This window comes from Hyla sarda, chromosome 4 (assembly GCF_029499605.1).
Source record: "Hyla sarda isolate aHylSar1 chromosome 4, aHylSar1.hap1, whole genome shotgun sequence".
In the NCBI taxonomy this organism is placed as follows: Eukaryota; Metazoa; Chordata; class Amphibia; order Anura; family Hylidae; genus Hyla; species Hyla sarda.
Window position 1 is genome coordinate 126895243 of NC_079192.1, and position 19322 is coordinate 126914564.

The following is a 19322-nucleotide window of genomic DNA, read 5'->3' on the forward strand; positions in this document are numbered from 1 at the left end:
AAGTTACAATGGTCCAGAAAAGACCATTGTATGTTGAAACTATTGTATGTTGAGGCCATTGTAAGTTGAGGGATCACTGTATTACCAGATGATGAGATTTCCTTGTATACCTCGCTATGTTGCGCTGCCCTGTGGGCACTTGCATACGCTGGCACGGCTGGTTCAGACGGCACTGAACCTGATGTTTACCCTCTCATGATATATGTTTGTAACCATCCCCCCCACAAGGGCCCTGTGAGGGAAATTTTTCTGCATTTAGTGTTTATGATATGTTTTAAATACATTTATAATATCAATATTTGAAGCACGGTCTCAGCCAATCACTAACTAAAATGTACTTTAATTACTGTCCTTGAGGTGTAGGCAGTCCTTTTCTCTTTTTCTCAATATTGTTATTACACACCTGGGTATAGGTGTATTTGCCTACTTTACCTCGGCACCAATCTCTATTCTTACAGGAATTTACAAATCTGTTTAACTTTCTGGCACCAGTTGATTTAAATTTTTTTTTTCCAGTGGAGTACCCCTTTAAATCTCATGTTAGAAAGTTATGCCTGGCTGTATCTGTACAATGTTACTTTACAAAGTGACTCTCATGTACACCTCAATATTCTAAATCCAAGTCCTAGAAGCAGTAATAACATTCCACCCAAAGGGCGGTTTGTTATGTCAACAATATAGAGCTATAATATGTTGACATAATAATATCCCATGGTTTAGGAATCTTTCACTGACTCTTGGGTTTGGATTGTGGATTGTAACCTGTGATATGAACCTTAAAGGGGTACTCCGCCCCTAGACATCTTATCCCCTATCCAAAGGATGGAGGATAAGATGTCTGATTGTGGGGGTCCCGCCACTGGACACTGCGGCACCCCAGACATCATGTGCATGGAGCGAACTGCGCTCCATGCCGGATGATTGGCGATGCGGGGCGGAGGCTCGTGACGTCACGGCCCTGCTCGTAACATCACGGCCATGCCCCCTCAATGTAAGTCTCTAAACGGGAGATCAAATAGGGGATAAAATGTCTAATTGCAGGGGTCCCGCTGCTGGGGACCCCCGCGATTAGACATTTTATCCCCTATTTTATGGATAGGGGATAAGATGTCTAGGGGCAGAGCACCCCTTTAAAGAAAAGTAAAAAAAAAAAAAAAAAGGCTTGGATAAATGTGTTCATAAGATGAATTAGTTGAAGTTTATCAACATTTAGTGTATGGAACAGCTGGCTAAAGATCTTAAAGGGGTACTCCGGTGCTTAAACATCTTATCCCCTATCCAAAGGATAGAGGATAAGATGCCTGATCGCGGGAGTCCTGCCGCTGGGGACCCCCGTGATCTTGCACGCGGCACCCAGTTTGTAATCAGTTCCCGGAGCGTGTTCGCTCTGGGACTGATTACCGGCGACTACAGGGCGGGCGGCGTGTGACATCACACCCCTGCCCCGTGTGATGTCACACTCTGCCCCTCAATGCAAGCCTACGGGAGGGGGCGTGACAGCTATCACACCCACTCCCGTAGGCTTGCATTGAGGGGCGGAGCATGACATCACACGGGGGCGTGACGTCACACGCCGCCCGTCCTGTGGTCGCCGGTAATCAGTCTCGGAGTGAACACGCTACGGGGACTGATTACAAACGGGGTGCCGCGTGCAAGATCACGGGGGTCCCCAGCAGCGGGACTCCCGCGATCAGGCATCTTATCCCCTATCCTTTGCATAGGGGATAAGATTTCTAAGCACCGGAGTACCCCTTTAAAGGTCTTTCACTATTGTCTGGCATAACATGGGTCACGGAAGTGACAAGTATATATAATGGTATATTTTGTATACACTTATATTTGGACATTTTCCGGTGGAAAACTTTTTTTTTTTTAAATCAACTGGTGCCAGAAAGTAGCAGATTAGTAAATTACTTCTATTAAAAAATCTTAATCCTTCCAGTAGTTATTAGCTGCTGAATACTACATAGGAAATTATTTTCTTTTTGGAACACAGTGCTCTCTGCTGACATCTCTGTCCATTTTAGGAACTGACCAGAGCAGCATATGTTTGCTGTGGGGATTTTCTTTTATTCTGGACAGTTCTTAAAATGGACAGAGATGTCAGCAGAGCGCACTGTGGTCATGATGTCAGCAGCTCTGTGTTCCGAAAAATAATTTCCTCTGTAGTATTCAGCAGCTAATAAGTACTAGAAGGATTAAGATGTTTTAATAAAAGTAATTTACAAATCTGTTTAACTTTCTGGCACCAGTTGATTTACAAAAAAAAAAATAAAGTTTTCCACCGGAGTACCCCTTTAAAATGGATTAGGAATAGAATGATTCTATAGTAAACTTTTTCTAACACATCCAGTGAATGAGTGTAATGTATCAATGTACTGTTATCTTTTGGAACAGACTCAGTTTCTTTGGAGAAAGATTCAAGCCGGTGCAAATCTGACCAAGAATACAATCCTGTAAGTGTATGTGTAATGAGATAATCTCCCAGAGGAGCCCTGAATGTTTCATTAGGAATGAGTATTGCATTGCCCTGTTGTTTAATGTGCAACATAAATTGAATCAATCAGATACCTTCCATCTGTCTGTGCCTACATAATGTAAAAAAAAAAGCTTTGATTCTTTACTGCCAAACTGTTGTTCTAATGCCCCCTGAAGTGCTAAAGCCTTGAATGCCTCCTCACTCCCCCTCTCATCCCTGTCAAGGCTCAACATCCAGCATTAAAGGGGTACTCTGGTGAAAACCTTTTTACTTTTAAATCAACTGGTGGCAGAAAGTTAAACATATTTGTAAATTACTTCTATTAAAAAATCTTAATCCTTCCAGTACTTATTAGCTGCTGAATGCTACAGAGGAAATTTCTTTCTTTTTGGAACACTGATGACATCACAAGCACAGTGCTCTCTGCTGACATCTCTGTCCATTTTAGCATCCATGCATAGCAGATATATGCTAAAGGCAACATGGTGGCTCAGTGGTTAGCACTGCTGCCTTGCAGTGCTGGGGACTTGGGTTCATATCCCACTAAGGACAACAATAAATAATGCGATATTATTATTATAATAACGTCAGCAGAGAGAACTGTGCTCGTGATGTCATCAGAGAGCATTCTAAAAAGAAAAGAATTTCCTCTGTAGTATTCAGCAGCTAATAAGTACAGGAAGGATTAAGATTTTTTAATAGAAGTAATTTACAAATATGTTTAACTTTCTGCCACCAGTTGATTTAAAAGTAAAAAAATTTTCACCGGAGTACCCCTTTAAGCACTGTTTTTAAATCTCCGTCCTGCTCTGTGCATGCAAATTGTGTCTAGGTGCGAGATTCGAAAACAGTGCCCGGCTACCAGCTGTCAATCAAGCCTGGATAGCGATGGGAGAGGGAGCGAGGAGGTGGTCTAGCCTTTAGCACTTTAGGGGTTTGAGAATGTCTGTTTGACACTTCAGACAGGAGAATAAAATATTTTTTCTTTGTTATGGAAGCACAGGTAAAAGGTGAAAGGTACCATGTGTCTCCTTACCCAAACAGCTATCTATCAGTGTCAGCATTTTTGGAGCATGAATTGTGGCTGACTGATTCTCTTTAAGCATAAGCTTACATTGCACTATAAAATGTGATATATTTTCCCTGTCAATAGCAGCCTTGGAACTCTGGCTAATGGGATTGAATGTGACAGTCTGCAACAACTAAACACCCTGTCGGAAATCAGAGATGTGGTTAAGTATCTCCAAGGGATTCCTAGTGGTCTGCGAAAAAGTCTTGTAAGAAATAAAGTTTCACTAAAAGAAACTACAGCTACATTTTCAGATTTCTTTCATTAAGATTCTGTGTTTATCTTTCATAGAGGAAGTGCATCTTAGAGGAAATTCAAAAGCGTCCTGAGCTTTCCTGGGAAGATACAGGCTGGATGGGACCAGAATTTATCACTGATCTCCCGTAAGGGCATATTATTAATATTTAGAAAGTTTAGGACTGTAGCAAAAGTTTAGAGCCTATACATGGAGGCCTCATATACTTTAGATTGTCAGTGAATCTCTAGTGCAGTGGTCTTCAACCTGCGGACCTCCAGATGTTGCAAAACTACAACTCCCTGCATGCCCGGACAGCCGTTGGCTGTCCGGGCATGCTGGGAATTGTAGTTTTGCAACATCTGGAGGTCCGCAGGTTGGAGAACACTGCTCTAGTGTGTCAGTTGTTATGATAGTGAAGGCTAGTGGTGTGCATTAAAGGGGTATTCCAGGAAAAACTTTTTTATATATATCAACAGGCTTCAGAAAGTTAAACAGATTTGTAAATTTCTTCTATTAAAAAATCTTAATCCTTTCAGTACTTATGAGCTTCTGAAGTTAAGGTTGTTCTTTTCTGTCTAAGTGCTCTCTGATGACACGTGTGTCGGGAAACGCCCAGTTTAGAAGATGTTTGCTATGGGGATTTGCTTCTAAACTGGGCGTTTCCCGAGACACGTGTCATCAGAGATCACTTAGGCAGAAAAGAACAACCTTAACTTCAGAAGCTCATAAGTACTGAAAGGATTAAGATTTTTTCATAGAAGTAATTTACAAATCTGTTTAACTTCCTGGAGCCAGTTGATATATATAAAAAAAAGTTTTTTCCTGGATAACCCCTTTAACCCCTTTCCACAAAACAATGTAACTGTGCATCAAGATTTTTTTTTTAAAACTAGCCACGTCTCTACAAACAGTTACATTATGTGGATGGTGCAGGGTCAGTAAGGCTCGGTAATGATAGAAGCCTAAAGATGGTGGGGGAGATTTATCAAAACCTGTGCAAAGGAAAACTTGACCAGTTGCCCATAGCAACCAATCAGCTTGCTACTTTCATTTTTATGAAGGCCTGTGAAAAATGAAAGAAGCAATCTGATTGGTTGCTATGGGCAACTGGGCAAGTTTTCCTATGCACAGGTTTTGATAAATCTCCCCCGGTATCTTGCTGGCCTTTGGTAAACCATGTCATGGCTGAGGAATAGTGCAGAATCAGAAAAGAGCAGTGGAGGCCGGCGATCAGGCGGCCCAACATGATGTTGAGACTCAGCACACATTGATAAAAGTGCAGCAGCAGAGATCCTGGCTAGGCTGGCATAGTTTGGCAGGACAGCAGGCTCTGGCAGCATTGGTCCACTATCTGCTTTGCAAGTGCTTAGGAGGATGGATTTTTGCCACGATGTTGGGCAGAACAGTTGGTGGCTTCTGCTACTCCCTACTGCTTCCACACTGTCCTTCCAGCCATGACATAGTCCCCCAAAGTCCTCAGGATTACTGTGTGTAGTAGGGGATGGATATGTGTAGCACAGTTTCTTACTAGTGAGTGACAACATGGCAGCAGGCGAAGAGTATAGTAGAAAAAGGACCAGCAGATTCCAGGCGCTGCTTGCTCAAACACCATAAGCAGAGATTAATAGTAAAAGATCCTTGCAGGGATCATATTTATTAATAAAATAATAAAATTACAGATGACGTGTTTCGAGGGTAACCCCCTTTTCATCAGATCAGTACTGATCTGATGAAGAGGGGGTTACCCTCGAAACGCGTCATCTGAAATTGTATTATTTTATCAATAAATATGATCCCTGCAAGGATCTTTTACTATTAATCTCTGCCTATGGTGTTTGAGCAAGCAGTGCCTGGAATCTGCTGGTCCCTTTTCTTCTATACTCTTTGCATGCCACTACAGGACAGGATCTCCTGACTCCTGAGGACCCTCCGGCTGAGCAGCCTGCTCCACCTCTATACCTCTATCAGAGGTGATATGCTATTTATCTTCTACTTCAAGGTGAGCGGCCACCTATAAGGTGCTACACTATTCTTTGTCTATCCCAAGGGTAATACACAAGGCGCCGTTCGCGGTCTTCTCTTTTTCTCTATATTACCACAACATGGCAGCAGGGGGCAGAAGAAAGCCTGTGTCGAGGTGTAGAAAAATAAACTGGAGTAGTAGTAAATGAGGTGTGTGCTTGTAAAGGTGCTAAGGTGATTATGGCTGCAGGTGGATGAGGTGTGTGATGATGGTCATGGTGGGATGTTGATAGAAATAGCCCAAGAGAGTGCAAAGGTTAGAGGTCACTTTGAGAAAGAACAAAGCTGTAGCTGGAGGTCTACAGCAAAAACAGGCCTGAAGTAATAGAGCTCCAGTGCCAATGGACTTTATGTGGTGGGAGAGTGCAGGACTGGCCACAGCCAGGGGTTAAAGCCAGGAAGCAGCTCCTACACAAGACTCATATATGTGTTATGCACCAAGAAAGTATCTCATCCTTTGGTGTATACCAGTTGTACCTGGTTGAATTTGACTAATGTGTACGACTTAGTTTCTGTATTGCCAAGGACACCCCTGAGTGTTGCCTGACCCCAAACCTAAAAGTTGCTGTTTAGCAGTCCACTTGGGATACAGTTTGGAATAAGGTCATATTTAATATGGATTGCCAATATAACTCATAAAATCAATATTCTGTAATTTTTTTTAGAGTGAAGCTAATTGATAGACTTTCTAATGAATCGGTGAAGCTATTCCTGGAACATGCTCATAAGTACCCAAAAAGTTTCATGGAACTATCCTCTCATAAGAAGTCTATTCTAGCACAGAGAGCTCTTCATATCTTGGTAAGAACACTACAGGTCTTTTGGGTCTTATAGTGAATACAGAACTGCATATACTTCAGTGTTTTATTGCTGGGATAATAACCAGAAAATTAGTTAGACTGACATATATTCAAAGAAAACAAATAGGAACATTACACAAGGTAAAGATAAACACACATGTGGTAGCCCAGTACAGGAGGTGTTACCCCGTGCTCCTGCTGTCCTGTCAGGCAGCCTCCTTCAGTGTCCCCAAGGCACCCTGCACTTGTTTCCCCATTGTAAATATGTTTTACCATTTAAAGTGTTATAAAATGTAATGTTGCTTTAAGAGTTATACCATGTGATATGTCATGTGATTGTTACCCAGGAGGTACCAGTGACCAGATGACCCCCAGAGTGACCTATGGGTTCCCTGCTAGTCTCCCCCATATAAGCCCTGGGTGGAGCCAGCTTCTCTCTTTTTTAACTCTGCTCTTGCTTCCTGCTGAGGTCCAGTCAAGTTTTGCCTAGAGCGTGTGTCCAGAGTAGTGGAGCCTCAAGTCAAGTTCTGCAGCCACAAGTCAAGTGCAAGTAAAATATAGTCACCGTCCTGTCAGTCACAAATCAGTCAAGTCAAGTCATCTGTCTATCCAGCGTGGCCTGCACAAAATTCTCCAGTCCAACTACAAGTCCCAGCAAACTTGCGAGGTCTCTGTGTCACTGGTCACCTCCTTGGGCCCTGGCTGTACTGCATAGACTGTAACAACTGTTTACCCTCAGTGAAGCTACCGTTGTCCGTAACTTGGCGTCGGTGTCTTCATTGCCCCGTTCCTAGCGCAGGATCCAGTGGTATACCTTCGGGTGGTTAAGGATAAACCACGCCCTGGCGTCACAAACACAAGGGGTCAATGCCATCTGCCCCTAGGGTAATTACATCCACCCCGCACCTCACACCCCGCCATACCACACACATGTATATAGTAATAATGTGCAATACAAGCTGTTATCTTAATTCACACCGTATAAATGGACATTTATTAACCCCTTCCCGACCCATGACATACATGTACGTCATGACCGGGAAGGTTTTCCCGACCTATGACATACATGTACTTTATGCAGATACTGGCCGCTACTCGCAGCATCCCGCCGCGCCCGGTTAGATGGTGGATATCACTTATAGCCATCCACCTTGCCTCGGGACCTAGGGGGGTTTTGTCCCCTCCACCCCCCACCCCCCCTCACAGCGATCGCTCCTATCAGCTAGTCAAATCTGACTAGCTGATGGCAGAGTTTCGCACAGAAAAATCCTGAGCAGCGCAGTGTGTGTGTCCCGATCACAGGGATCGGGATACACACACTGCTCTGCTAGGAGACCCCAGTTCCCCTTACCTGTCCCCCCTTCCCCCGGTGTCCCTTACCCGTCCTGAGCTGCCAACGCTGTGCCCGCTGGCATGCTTTAGTTTCACTTTCACTTCTTAAACATAAGAATAAAATAAATATATATATATATATATACACATATGTATACATATATATATATATATATATATGTGTGTGCGTGTGTGTGTATATATAGATATATAGATATATATGTGTTTGTATATATATACCTATATATATATGTATTTATATATATACCTATATATATGTGTGTGTGTGTGTATATATATATATATATATATATACACACTACACACACACACACATATATATATATATATATATATATATATATATATATATATATATATAAAATGTATTGTTCCCAAAAAAATGGGATTTTAAACTTTTGTAGAAAATTTGAAAAAATGCTTATAATAATATAAGCCTTCTAATGTCGTAAAAAAGTAAAAGAATGTTTAACAAATGATTCCAACATAAAGTAGACATGTTGTGGATGTGAATTAATAACTAAATTTATTTGGCATGATTATTTCTCTTACAAGTAGAGAGTTTCAAACATAGAGAAAAGAAAATGTTTCAAATTTTTCACAATATTTTAGAGTTTGTATCAACAAAAATTTACTGCTTATATAAAGTACAATATGTCTCGAAAAAACAATCTCTGAATCACTTTGCCAGGTAAAAGCAGTTCAAAGTTATTACCACTTAAAGTGACACGTCAGATTTGAAAAAAAAAAAGAATTTGGTTGGAAGGGAATAAACAATTTATCTTACTTTTAGCAAATCCCAATATATGGAGAAATAACTGCACAAGACCTGGATCTCTTGGGACCGTTGGTTGGATTTATTGGAGAAGAAGACATTTCTCGCATCAATAGGAAACATTTACTATTCCACTTGGAAGAGCTTAAGTCATACTGTCTGTCTGAGGAATTTAGTGGAAACCTTGGAAAGATATTAACCGAAGATGAATTGTTGGGGTATTTACAATTTGCCTTTGTTCCTAGGGGCTTAGCTGTTGGGATATGGCACCAGGAATCCACTTTGCCTTGACCAGGGTATAGAGTACATTTTTACTCTTGGTTTGTGCCTAAAATTGTACAAATAATTTTTCCTTAGGACTTACATTTTGCTTAGTTTATCTTAAGCAACCTCCTTATTTTCACATGTAGTACAAACTGCTGCAACTTTTTCAGATTAAAGTCATTTATAGAAGCTTTGACTCCAGTTCTTATTTCTTCTCTGGGGTGAAAATCTATGGAAAAATATTTTGCATCACAATAAATATAAATCAAGAATAAAAATGCCCTCAAAGGTGTCCAAAAATTCAAATAATGGGCTTAAAAAATAATAGATTGCTTCTAGGTAAAGGGAGGCTTATGCCTCTGTTGCTTTTCTCAGTTTGTAAGTGAAAACATTGGAAACTGCAGTATAGTATATGTACTATTTTCTAACCAATTATATTTCCCAATGAGACCTGACACCTCAAATAAGCTAGGCTTTAGTCTACAGTAGATTTACACATTAACTAGACATGCATTATGATAAGTTATTATTCAGCTCATTGCCTTGTAGGATATTTGCAGACTGTGATACTCTGCCAGGTAGCATACTGCTAAAACTGTGCCTTGTGTAGCAAAATATATCAGTGAGATTTCCCATGATGAGGTTTTCTATTATATTCTGATCACCATTTACATTTTATAGTTGTGATCAAAGCCAATTTTCAATTAAAACACTACCAATGACATTAATAGTACAGTGTTACAGTAGTTAGCATCTTATAGTATCTATGTTAGTATCTTACGTTAAAAAACATGGATAGGTGTAGCTATTCTTTTGATATATTTTATTACATTGTCTATGTTCCCTAGTGTGTTTATATAGTAATTTGTGATGGCTGCAAATGATATGTACATCTTACTGTTCTTCAGGCATCCAACATATTGGACACATATCCATATACAACAACTGGGAAGATTAATCTTCTACTTAACACCAGAAAACATTCATTTTGTATCCAAGGTAGTAGCCCGAAATGTTCTTATGACAATGTCTGTGTGCTTTGCTAGTAAACACTAATAACTACACATTTAAAGATCCTTTCTATGGCTTTTCCAAGCACCAACCTATGTCTACCAACCACTTCTTTTTTAAACCTTAAAAAACTTATGGAGATATGGAGATTTTATGGTTCAAAATGTATAAATTTTGAAGGCAAAAGAAATAAGAAAAAAGTAACAAGAAAAGTGAAGGCACAGTCACATCTGCAGGCAGAGGCGTAACTTGTAGCTTCTGGCCCCAAATGCAAAATCTGCAACAGGGCCCCATGTGGCAATTATAGTACTAGTTTCTTATGGGGCAGATGTGCTTTTGGGCCCCTTAGGCACCAGGGTCCCTGTGTGACTGCTACCTCTGTACATCCTTTAGCTAAATCCCGACTGCAGGTTCACAACAGCCAATATCCACATACTGTATAAAGTAAATACACATAACGGAACCATATGTATGCATAATCATTGTAGGTCCTGACGGCCCTAGTGTTTTCTAGGTATTTTATATTAAAGGGAATCTGTCAATCATTTCTTGTTTTAAAATGGGATCATAGTTTCTCCCTGCCCCAATGGCCTTGATTGATATAGCTCTCCCTATACTCCCTACTACTCATCAGAAGTGCTGCAGTGTTTCAGAACAACTTCCATAAACACACCAGAACAATATGAGTATAAATAATTGTTAAACTTTATTAGACATAAATTGTTTAAAAACATTAAAACAAGGGACAGCAATGAGACAGACAAATCATGGCTACTGCATAGATGGGTAGTTGCTAATATGCAAAAAGTTAATGTGCAAAAATACAAAAAGATAGGTACTATATTAAAGTGACTTATGCAATCTATAAGGCTGACAAAATGCAGCATAAAGTAGATATAGATTATGTAAACACTTCAATATGTAAACAGTAAATGCTATGGCCGCAGCCAAATGATATTGCACATAACAAAGTGACACAAAGAAAGGGGGCAGAACAGTGGAAAGATCTGCAATTGTCTGATCCGTGACTAAGCTGGGCAAAGGAAACACCTATGATGTTGGGGGGAAAAGCGGAAAGCAAAAACCCACCACATCAAAACCAGGTGTCAGCTAGTGGGCTGAAAGGTAAATTGCCTCAGCAGAGTGACGGGTCAGACCCATGGTACACACATACCCCTATGCAGCACACCAAACCCCAACGCCGTTTCGCCGTGAAGGCTTGTGTGGTTGCACAAGTAAAATATTAAATAATGTACATAAATCCAGAAAAACAATATAATATGTATTTCCCTTTAACCCTGATAATGCAGTGTATGGCCAGGCTATTTACTGTATATTGTACAAGTACCTTTTACATCCTGGCCCTTTCAGATGTAACTTTTTCCTACCTTAACGCAACTGCTTATAAATGATGTGAATGGAGATTTTGGATTTGTTTTGTGTATGTTCATGTCTTAATAGGATGTGTTGGGACGAGATACTTTGGAATGGCTACTGGAGAGTCAAAGAGAATGGGAAGACAGTGAGATCGGGAAGATCTGTACAACACAAAGCTCTCTTGTTCAGGAGCAGATAAGGAGGAACAAGATGTCCTTGGTCTCTTCTCTTACGAGGAGTGGTTTTAGAGGCATTCGAGGTGAGATACTTTTGAATAGTTGCCTATTCCAAAAACTCTAAGAAGAGTCATTATGACCGGTAGTAGTACATTAGAACTAGAGATGAGTGAACTTTTGAAAAATTTGATTCGGCTGATCCGCCAAATTTTTTGAAAGATTTCGGTTCAATCTGAATGTATTCGCTGTAAATCTTAAAAACGGCTATTTCTGGCCTACAGAGAGCCTCAATAGGGGGTGTAGAACACTTTGCTGTGTTCTAACACGCATATGGAGTGTGCTGGGGTTGTGAAATAATACTGTTATTCAGTATGACATGCAGATTACAGGCATCGCTTTTAGAGTCACTGCCGCAGAGCGGCACAATGACAGAGCCTGGAGATGGCATCAGTATGAGGAGACAATATAGTGGCTGAATGACACAGGGTGGAGGTGTTGGCAGCATGAGGAGACCATATAGTGGCTGAATGACACACCTTGGATGTGGCTAAAGCATGAGGAGACCATATAGTGGCTGAATAACACAGCTTGGAGCTGGCAGCAGCATGAGTAAACACTAGGGCTTTACAATCCCTAAGATTAAAAGATGAATTTTGAAAATAAATTTGAAGATTTATGGTAGCTAGTGCTTCCATAAATATTTTTTAGGTCCAGGCCCAGGCCCAGCAGCATCAGTAAACCATATATTGGCTGAATGACACAGCCAAGAGTTGGCAACAGCATGAGTAGACACTAGGGCTTCAAAATCGCTAAGATTAAAAGATGAATTCTGAAATTTAAACTGAAGATTTTGGGTAGCTAGTGCTACCATAACAAAAATTTTTAGGTCCAGGCCCAGGAGCATCAGTAAATCATATATTACCTGAGTGACACAGCCTGGAGTTAGCTGAAGCATGAGGAGACCATATAGTGTCTGAATGGAACAGCCTGGAGTAGGCAGCAGCACGATTAGACACTAGAGCTTAACAATCCCTAAGAATAAAAGATAAAATTTGAAATTGAAACTGAAGATTTTGGGTAGCTAGTGCTACCATAACAACATTTTTATTCCCAGACCCAGGCCCAGCAGCATCAGTAAACCATATATTGCCTGAATGACACAGCCTGGAGTTGGCTGAAGGATGAGGAGACCATATAGTGTCTGAATGGCACAGCCAGGAGTTGGCAGCAGCACGAGTAGAATACTAGGGCTTCCCAATCGCTAAGATTTAAAGATGAATTCTGAAATTTAAACTGAAGATTTTGGGTAGCTAGTGCTACCATAACAAAATTTGTATTCCCAAACCCAGGCCCAGCAGCATCATAAACCATATTTTGCCTGAATGACAAAGCCTGGAGTTGGCTGAAGCATGAGGAGACCATATAGTGTCTGAATGGCACAGCCTAGAGTTGGCAGCAGCATAAGTAGACACAGGGCTTCACAATCCCTAAGAAAAAAAGACTAATTTTGAAATTTAAATTGAAGATTTAGGGTAGCTAGTGCTACCATAAAAAAAATTAGGCCCAGACCCAGGCCCAGCAGCATCAGTAAACCATATATTGGCTGAATGACACAGCCTGGAGTTGGTTGAAGTATGAGGAGACCATATAGTGTCTGAATGGCACAGCCTGGAGTTGGCAGAAGCATGAGGAGACCATTGAAATTTATGATTTTTAAATTTTACTTACTAAATTTTTACATTTAAATTGAACTTTTAACTTCCAAGTTTTAGTGTCCCGGCCCCGGTGTGTGGGTACAAAGAAACAAATCTAACAAGAAGTCACATGGCAGCACAATGACAGAGTCTGGAGGTGGCATCAGTAGGAGGAGACCATATAGTTGCTTAATGGCACAGCCTGGAGTTGGCTGAAGCATGAGAAGAGACCATATAGTGGCTGAATGAGACAGCCTGGAGGTGGCATCAGTATGAGGAGACCATATAGTGGCTGAATGACTGCCTGGAGTTTGTGGCAGCATGGGGAGACCATATAGTGTCTGAATGGCACAGCCTGGAGTTGGCGGCAGATGAGGAGAATAAAGAATAAAAGAGGAATTTTGAAATTTCCATTGAAAATGTATGATACCTACTGCTACATACACATATATAGGTAATGTCCTAGGCCCAGCAGCATCACTAAACCATGTAGTTGCTGAATGACACAGACTGGAGCTGGCTGAAGCATCAGTAAACCATATATTGGATGAATGGCACAGCCTGGAGGTGGCTGAAACTTTAGGAGACCATATAGTGGCTGAATAGCACAGCCTGGAGTTGGCTGAAGCATGAGAAGAGACCATATAGTGGCTGAATGAGACAGCCTGTGGCAGCATCAGCATCAGGAGTCCTGAAAGTGACCCGGTGACAGAATGGTGTGGTGGGTAGCAATACCAGTACCCGGTGAAGAAGGTGGGTGAAAAAAGGTCTGATGAGGAGGAATGTTTGTACTGGGGAGCAGTGCCTTAACCCCTTAAGGACCAGGCCATTTTATACCTTAAGGACCGGAGCGTTTTTTGCAATTCTGACCACTGTCACTTTAAACATTAATAACTCTGGAATGCTTTTAGTTATCATTCTGATTCCGAGATTGTTTTTTCGTGACATATTCTACTTTAACTTAGTGGTAAAATTTTATGGTAACTTGCATCCTTTCTTGGTGAAAAATCCCAAAATTTGATGAAAAAAATGAAAATTTTGCATTTTTCTAACTTTGAAGCTCTCTGCTTGTAAGGAAAATGGATATTCAAAATATATTTTTTTGGGGTTCACATATACAATATGTCTACTTTATGTTTGCATCATAAAATTTATGAGTTTTTACTTTTGGAAGACACCAGAGGGCTTCAAAGTTCAGTAGCAATTTTGAAATTTTTCTCAAAATTTTCAAACTCACAATTTTTCAGGGACCAGTTCAGTTTTGAAGTGGATTTGAAGGGTCTTCATATTAGAAATACCCCTTAAAAGACCCCATTATAAAAACTACACCCCCTAAAGTATTCAAAAAAACATTCAGTAAGTGTATTAACCCTTTAGGTGTTTCACAGGAATAGCAGCAAAGTGAAGGAGAAAATTCAAAATCTTCATTTTTTACACTAACATGTTCTTGTAGACCCAATTTTTGAATTTTTGCAAGGGATAAAAAGGAGAAAATTTTTACTTGTATTTGAAACCCAATTTCTCTCGAGTAAGCACATACCTCATATGTCTATGTTAATTGTTCGGCGGGCGCAGTAGAGGGCTCAGAAGGGAAGGAGCGACAAATGGTTTTTGGGGGGCATGCCGCATTTAGGAAGCCCCTATGGTGCCAGGACAGCAAAAAAAAACACATGGCATACCATTTTGGAAACTAGACCCCTCAGGGAACGTAACAAGGGGTAAAGTGAACCTTAATACCCTACAGGTGATTCACGACTTTTGCATATGTAAAAAAAATATATATTTTTTTTACCTAAAATGCTTGGTTTCCCAAAAATTTTACATTTTTAAAAAGGGTAATAGCAGAAAATACCCCCCAAAATTTGAAGCCCAATTTCTCCCGATACAGAAAACACCTCGCATGGGGGTGAAAAGTGCTCTGCTGGCGCACTACAGGTCTCAGAAGAGAAGGAGTCACATTTGGCTTTTTGAAAGCAAATTTTGCTCTGGGGGCATGCCGCATTTAGGAAGCCCCTATGGTGCCAGAACAGCAAAAAAAAACCACATGGCATACCATTTTGGAAACTAGACCCCTCGGGGAACGTAACAAGGGGTAACGTGAACCTTAATGCCCTACAGGTGTTTCACGACTTTTGCATATGTAAAAAAAAAAATTTTTTTTTTACCTAAAATGCTTGTTTTCCCAAAATGTTTACATTTTTAAAAAGGGTAATAGCGGAAAATACCCCCCAAAATTTGAAGCCCAATTTCTCCCGATTCAGAAAACACCCCATATGGGGGTGAAAAGTGCTCTGCTGGCGCACTACAGGTCTCAGAAGAGAAGGAGTAACATTTGGCTTTTTGAAAGCAAATTTTGCTCTGGGGGCATGCCGCATTTAGGAAGCCCCTATGGTGCCAGAACAGCAAAAAAAAAACACATGGCATACCATTTTGGAAACTAGACCCCTCGGGGAACGTAACAAGGGGTAATGTGAACCTTAATACCCTACAGGTGTTTCACGACTTTTGCATATGTAAAAAAATATATATTTTTTTTACCTAAAATGCTTGGTTTCCCAAAATTTTTACAATTTTAAAAAGGGTAATAGCAGAAAATACCCCCCAAAATTTGAAGCCCAATTTCTCCCGATTCAGAAAACACCCCATATGGGTGTGAAAAGTGCTCTGCTGGCGCACTACAGGTCTCAGAAGAGAAGGAGTCACATTTGGCTTTTTGAAAGCGAATTTTGCTCTGGGGGCATGCCGCATTTAGGAAGCCCCTATGGTGCCAGGACAGCAAAAAAAAAAACCACATGGCATACCATTTTGGAAACTAGACCCCTCGGGGAACGTAACAAGGGGTAATTTGAACCTTAATACCCTACAGGTGTTTCACGACTTTTGCATATGTAAAAAAATATATATATTTTTTTACCTAAAATGCTTGTTTTCCCAAAAATTTTACATTTTTTAAAAGGGTAATAGCAGAAAATACCCCCCAAAATTTGAAGCCCAATTTCTCCCGAGTACGGCGATACCCCATATGTGGCCCTAAACTGTTCCCTTGAAATACGACAGGGCTCCAAAGTGAGAGCGCCATGCGCATTTGAGGCCTAAATTAGGGACTTGCATAGGGGTGGACATAGGGGTATTCTACGCCAGTGATTCCCAAACAGGGTGCCTCCAGCTGTTGTAAAACTCCCAGCATGCCTGGACAGTCAGTGGCTATCTGGCAATACTGGGAGTAGTTGTTTTGCAACAGCTGGAGGCTCCGTTTTGGAAACAGTGGCGTACCAGACGTTTTTCATTTTTATTGGGGAGGGGGTCTGTGTAGGGGTATGTGTATATGTAGTGTTTTTTTACTTTTTATTTTATTTTGTGTTAGTGTAGTGTAGTGTTTTTAGGGTACAGTCGCATGGGCGGGGGGTTCACAGTAGTTTCTCGCTGGCAGTTTGAGCTACGGCAGAAAATTTGACGCAGCTCAAACTTGCAGCCGGATACTTACTGTAATCCTCCGCCCATGTGAGTGTACCCTGTACGTTCACATTGGGGGGGGGGGGGGAAACATCCAGCTGTTGCAAAACTACAACTCCCAGCATGTACGGTCTATCAGTGCATGTTGGGAGTTGTAGTTTTGCAACAGCTGGAGGCTCCGTTTTGGAAACAGTGGCGTACCAGACGTTTTTCATTTTTATTGGGGAGGGGAGGGGGGTTGTATAGGGGTATGTGTATATGTAGTGTTTTTTTACTTTTTATTTTATTTTGTGTTAGTGTAGTGTAGTGTTTTTAGGGTACAGTCGCATGGGCGGGGGGTTCACAGTAGTTTCTCGCTGGCAGTTTGAGCTACGGCAGAAAATTTGACGCAGCTCAAACTTGCAGCCGGATACTTACTGTAATAATCCGCCCATGTGAGTGTACCCTGTACATTCACATTGGGGGGGGGGGGGGGGACATCCAGCTGTTGCAAAACTACAACTCCCAGCATGTACGGTCTATCAGTGCATGCTGGGAGTTGTAGTTTTGCAACAGCTGGAGGCACACTGGTTGTGAAACACCGAGTTTGGTAACAAACTCAGTGTTTTGCAACCAGTGTGCCTTCAGCTGTTGCAAAAGCTACAACCCCCAGCATGTACGGACAGCGGAAGGGCATGCTGGGTGTTGTAGTTATGCAACAGCTGGAGGCATACTACTTTGGCTGGGGATGCTGGGGATTGTAGTTATGCAACAGCTGGAGACACACTGGTTTGCTACTTAACTCAGTGTGCCTTCAGCTGTTGCAAAACTACAACTCTCAGCAGTCACCGACAGCCAACGGGCATGCTGGGAGTTGTAGTTATGCAACCAGCAGATGCACCACTACAACTCCCAGCATGCACTTTAGCTGATTGTGCAAGCTGGGAGTTGTAGTTACACAACAGCTGAAGGTACACTTTTCCATAGAAAGAATGTGCCTCCAGCTGTTGCAAAACTACAAGTCCCAGCATGCCCATAAGGGCATGCTGGGAGTTGTGGTGGTCTGCCTCCTGCTGTTGCATAACTACAGCTCTCAGCATGCCCTTGTTGCATGCTGGGAGCTGTTGCTAAGCAACAGCAGGAGGCTGTCACTCACCTCCAACGATCCTCGCCGCACAGGTCAGTCCCTCGTCGTCTCCGCCGCGGCCGTCGCTCCTGGGGCCCCGATCCCAACAGGGGCGCCGGGGATCGGGGTCCCCAGCACCCGGGGTGCACGTCCCGCACCCGCTCACGTCCTCCGGAAGAGGGGCGGAGCGGGTTGCGGGAGTGACACCCGCAGCAGGCGCCCTGATTGGTCGGCCGGTAATCCGGCCGACGAATCAGGGCGATCGTGAGGTGGCACCAGTGCCACCTCACCCCTGCTGGCTCTGGCTGATCGGGGCCGTCTCTGACGGCCCCGATCAGCCAATAATTCCGGGTCACCGGGTCACTGGAGACCCGATTGACCCGGAATCCACCGCAGATCGCTGGACTGAATTGTCCAGCGATCTGCGGCCATCGCCGACATGGGGGGTCATAATGACCCCCCTGGGCGATATGCCCCGATGCCTGCTGAACGATTTCAGCAGGCATCGGGGACCGACTCCGCTCCAGATGGTTGCGGGGGGCCGGTAAAACACATGACGTTCTCATACGTCATGTGTCCTTAAGGACTCGGAAATGGAGACGTATGAGAACGTCATGTGTCCTTAACCCCTTAAGGACTCAGGGTTTTTCCGTTTTTGCACTTTCGTTTTTTCCTCCTTACCTTTTAAAAATCATAACCCTTTCAATTTTCCACCTAAAAATCCATATTATGGCTTATTTTTTGCGTCGCCAATTCTACTTTGCAGTGACATTAGTCATTTTACCCAAAAATGCACGGCGAAACGGAAAAAAAAATCATTGTGCGACAAAATCGAAAAAAAAAACGCCATTTTGTAACTTTTGGGGGCTTTCGTTTCTACGCAGTGCATATTTCGGTAAACATTACACCTTATCATTATTCTGTAGGTCCATATGGTTAAAATGATACCCTACTTATATAGGTTTGATTTTGTCGCACTTCTGGAAAAAATCATAACTACATGCAGGAAAATTTATACGTTTAAAAATGTCATCTTCTGACCCCTATAACTTTTTTATTTTTCCGTGTACGGGGCGGTATGAGGACTCATTTTTTGCGCCGTGATCTGAAGTTTTTATCGGTATGATTTTTGTTTTGATCGGACTTTTTGATCACTTTTTATTCATTTTTTAATGATATAAAAAGTGACCAAAATACGCTTTTTTGGACTTTGGAATTTTTTTGCGCGTACGCCATTGACCGTACGGCTTAATTAATGATATATTTTTATAGTTCGGACATTTACGCACGCGGCGATACCACATATGTTTATTTTTTATTTTTTTTACACTGTTTTATTTTTTTTATGGGAAAAGGGGGGTGATTCAAACTTTTATTAGGGAAGGGGTTAAATGACCTTTATTTACACTTTTTTTTAACATTTTTTTTGCAGTGTTATAGGTCCCATAGGGACCTATAACACTGCACACACTGATCTCTAATGCTGATCACTGGCGTGCCTTAACA

The 19322-nt window shown here is 41.7% G+C and overlaps 1 protein-coding gene across 9 annotated transcripts in view; it reads left to right on the forward strand.

Moving 5' to 3' along the window:
* STRC (stereocilin) overlaps positions 1–19322 on the forward strand; it is a 133432-nt gene that overhangs the window by 71469 nt on the left and 42641 nt on the right. For 8 of the 9 annotated variants that reach the window (XM_056572090.1, XM_056572083.1, XM_056572088.1 and 5 more), the window contains 7 exons: positions 2398–2456; positions 3633–3756; positions 3840–3931; positions 6474–6609; positions 8755–8954; positions 9909–9999; positions 11473–11647. In XM_056572090.1, the coding sequence (XP_056428065.1) occupies positions 2398–2456; positions 3633–3756; positions 3840–3931; positions 6474–6609; positions 8755–8954; positions 9909–9999; positions 11473–11647 (877 nt within the window). The remainder of the gene's footprint in view (positions 1–2397; positions 2457–3632; positions 3757–3839; positions 3932–6473; positions 6610–8754; positions 8955–9908; positions 10000–11472; positions 11648–19322) is intronic. The other variant, XM_056572087.1, reaches the window with a different exon arrangement.